The 1,849-nt window shown below is 34.9% G+C and overlaps 1 protein-coding gene across 1 annotated transcript in view; it reads left to right on the top strand.

Moving 5' to 3' along the window:
- LOC105313664 (uncharacterized) overlaps nt 1-1,556 on the top strand; it is a 5,241-nt gene extending 3,685 nt beyond the window's left edge. The window contains exon 4 of the mRNA XM_011407269.1: nt 1,357-1,556. Coding sequence (XP_011405571.1) covers nt 1,357-1,556 — 200 coding nt within the window. The remainder of the gene's footprint in view (nt 1-1,356) is intronic.
- Nucleotides 1,557-1,849: the final 293 nt, after the last annotated feature.

Here is a 1,849-nt window from a genome sequence, read left to right as displayed (position 1 = left end):
CAAAAATATCAAGCCTAAAAGTAAATGGATGACATTAGGTCTAATGAGTCAATTAATAAAACTACTGTAAGGAAGCAAACAAATAAAAAACGAGTGTCTGATGTTAGAGCTAATGAATCTAGGGAGCAAACTGCAATTAGAAATGAGAATAATAAGAAAAACATGGCTAATTGCAGAGCTAACGAATCAATTGCTGAAACAACTTTTCGAAATAAAAAGAATATGCTTCACATGTCTCATTTAAGGGCAAAAGAGTCTGCTGATGAAATAGTTGCAAGGAATAACAAAATCGTCAAAGAATGTGTGAATTAAGAGCAAATGAAACTTTTGCAGCTGCTGCACACAAAAAGCAGATAAACAAGCATAATATGTTCATTGCTATGAGAGACAAAACTCCAGAGCAATCAAGTTAGAAAAGCACTCAATGCTGTTAGTCAGAGGTCCAATAGAAGTAAACCGAGTTCTTTAGATGACACTATAGCATCTTATTTAAAAAAAATTAGATTTGGTCTAGACTGTGTGTATAGTATGCCATTGTATGATGTACTATCATAGTGTGTATCAGTTTCACAAAAACAAATGTAGCATAGCTAATCCTGAAATGCCACATAGAGTTTTGTCAGTCATGTATGTATGTAAAGATTGTACTCAATCTGTTTGCCATACTTGTGATCGAGCCTTGAAGGGAGCTAAAATCACAGTAATGGCCAAAATAAATGGATTAATGTCACCAGAAGTACCACCGGAGCTTAAGAATCTAAATGACATTGAAATTAGTCTTATTAGCTTGAGGATACCATTTATGAAAATGGTATCCTTGCCTGCTGGTAAGCAAATGTCAATACACGGACCAACTGTAAATGTTCCTTGTAATGTAAATAATATTTGCAATGTGCTACCACATTTACCGTCTCAGAGTGAAATCATAGCTTTAAAACTTAAAAGAAAGTTGTGCTACAAAGGACATTACATGCATGGGTATGTACGTCCTGATGTTTAATGCTTTATGTTGGCTTAAAGTTCACAACCTGCTTTATAAAGATATCGAAATAAACTGAAATTGGGTAGCTGATGCAGCTGTAGATGACAAAGTAATTTTTTCTAGTTTGTTGCAAGAACCCATCATTGAGAATAACTGTAGATAATACAAGTTCACTTGAAGGAAGTGATGTCAATGAGGTTCCTATGGAATCCATTGAACTGAATAGCAATGTACCTGCTGAAAATGTTTCAGTAAGTGATGGATTATTATCTGAAATTAACAGCCAAAATGAAGTTGCTATGGAAGTAGACACTCCATAATATAACCTTGTTAGCTTTGTAAGGCAGCATGGTTATGTTATTTTGATGTGCTAGGAGATCGTAGCAGCCTTTTTCATGCCATTGCACATCAACTTTCGAGTAATGTATTTGCCTCTGATTTAAGAGCAAGAGTTGTAGCTTACTTGAGATCCAATCCTACAACTCCTGACGGCAGTCATCTTTCTGACTATATTACTAGTGTCTCTGGTAATACATTGTCATGGGACTACTACATTTTAAGTTTAAGTGGTTGAGCTTGGGGTGATCATATTAAAATTTTGGGTTAAGTAATATGTTAAATATTCGTATAAAAATTTTCACAACACTTGGCTCAAACATTGTCACTGTTACCCTAAATAGTGGCAACACCATAGATACTGTACATATAGGTCAGATGAGTGAAACTCACTTAGTTGGCCTTGATCCCATCTCTAGCATTAATGGTTTAGCTAATGAGCCATCAAATGTATCTACTACATATAACACTGTACACTCTACTAGTACTGATAGTCTTGCACCTGTAGTTAGTTCAAATGCTAACAATGAT

The sequence above is a fragment of the Amphimedon queenslandica genome, unplaced genomic scaffold (assembly GCF_000090795.2).
Source record: "Amphimedon queenslandica unplaced genomic scaffold, v1.1 AMPQUscaffold_13517, whole genome shotgun sequence".
NCBI lineage: Eukaryota > Metazoa > Porifera > Demospongiae > Haplosclerida > Niphatidae > Amphimedon > Amphimedon queenslandica.
This window is presented reverse-complemented; position numbering and strand designations above follow the sequence as displayed.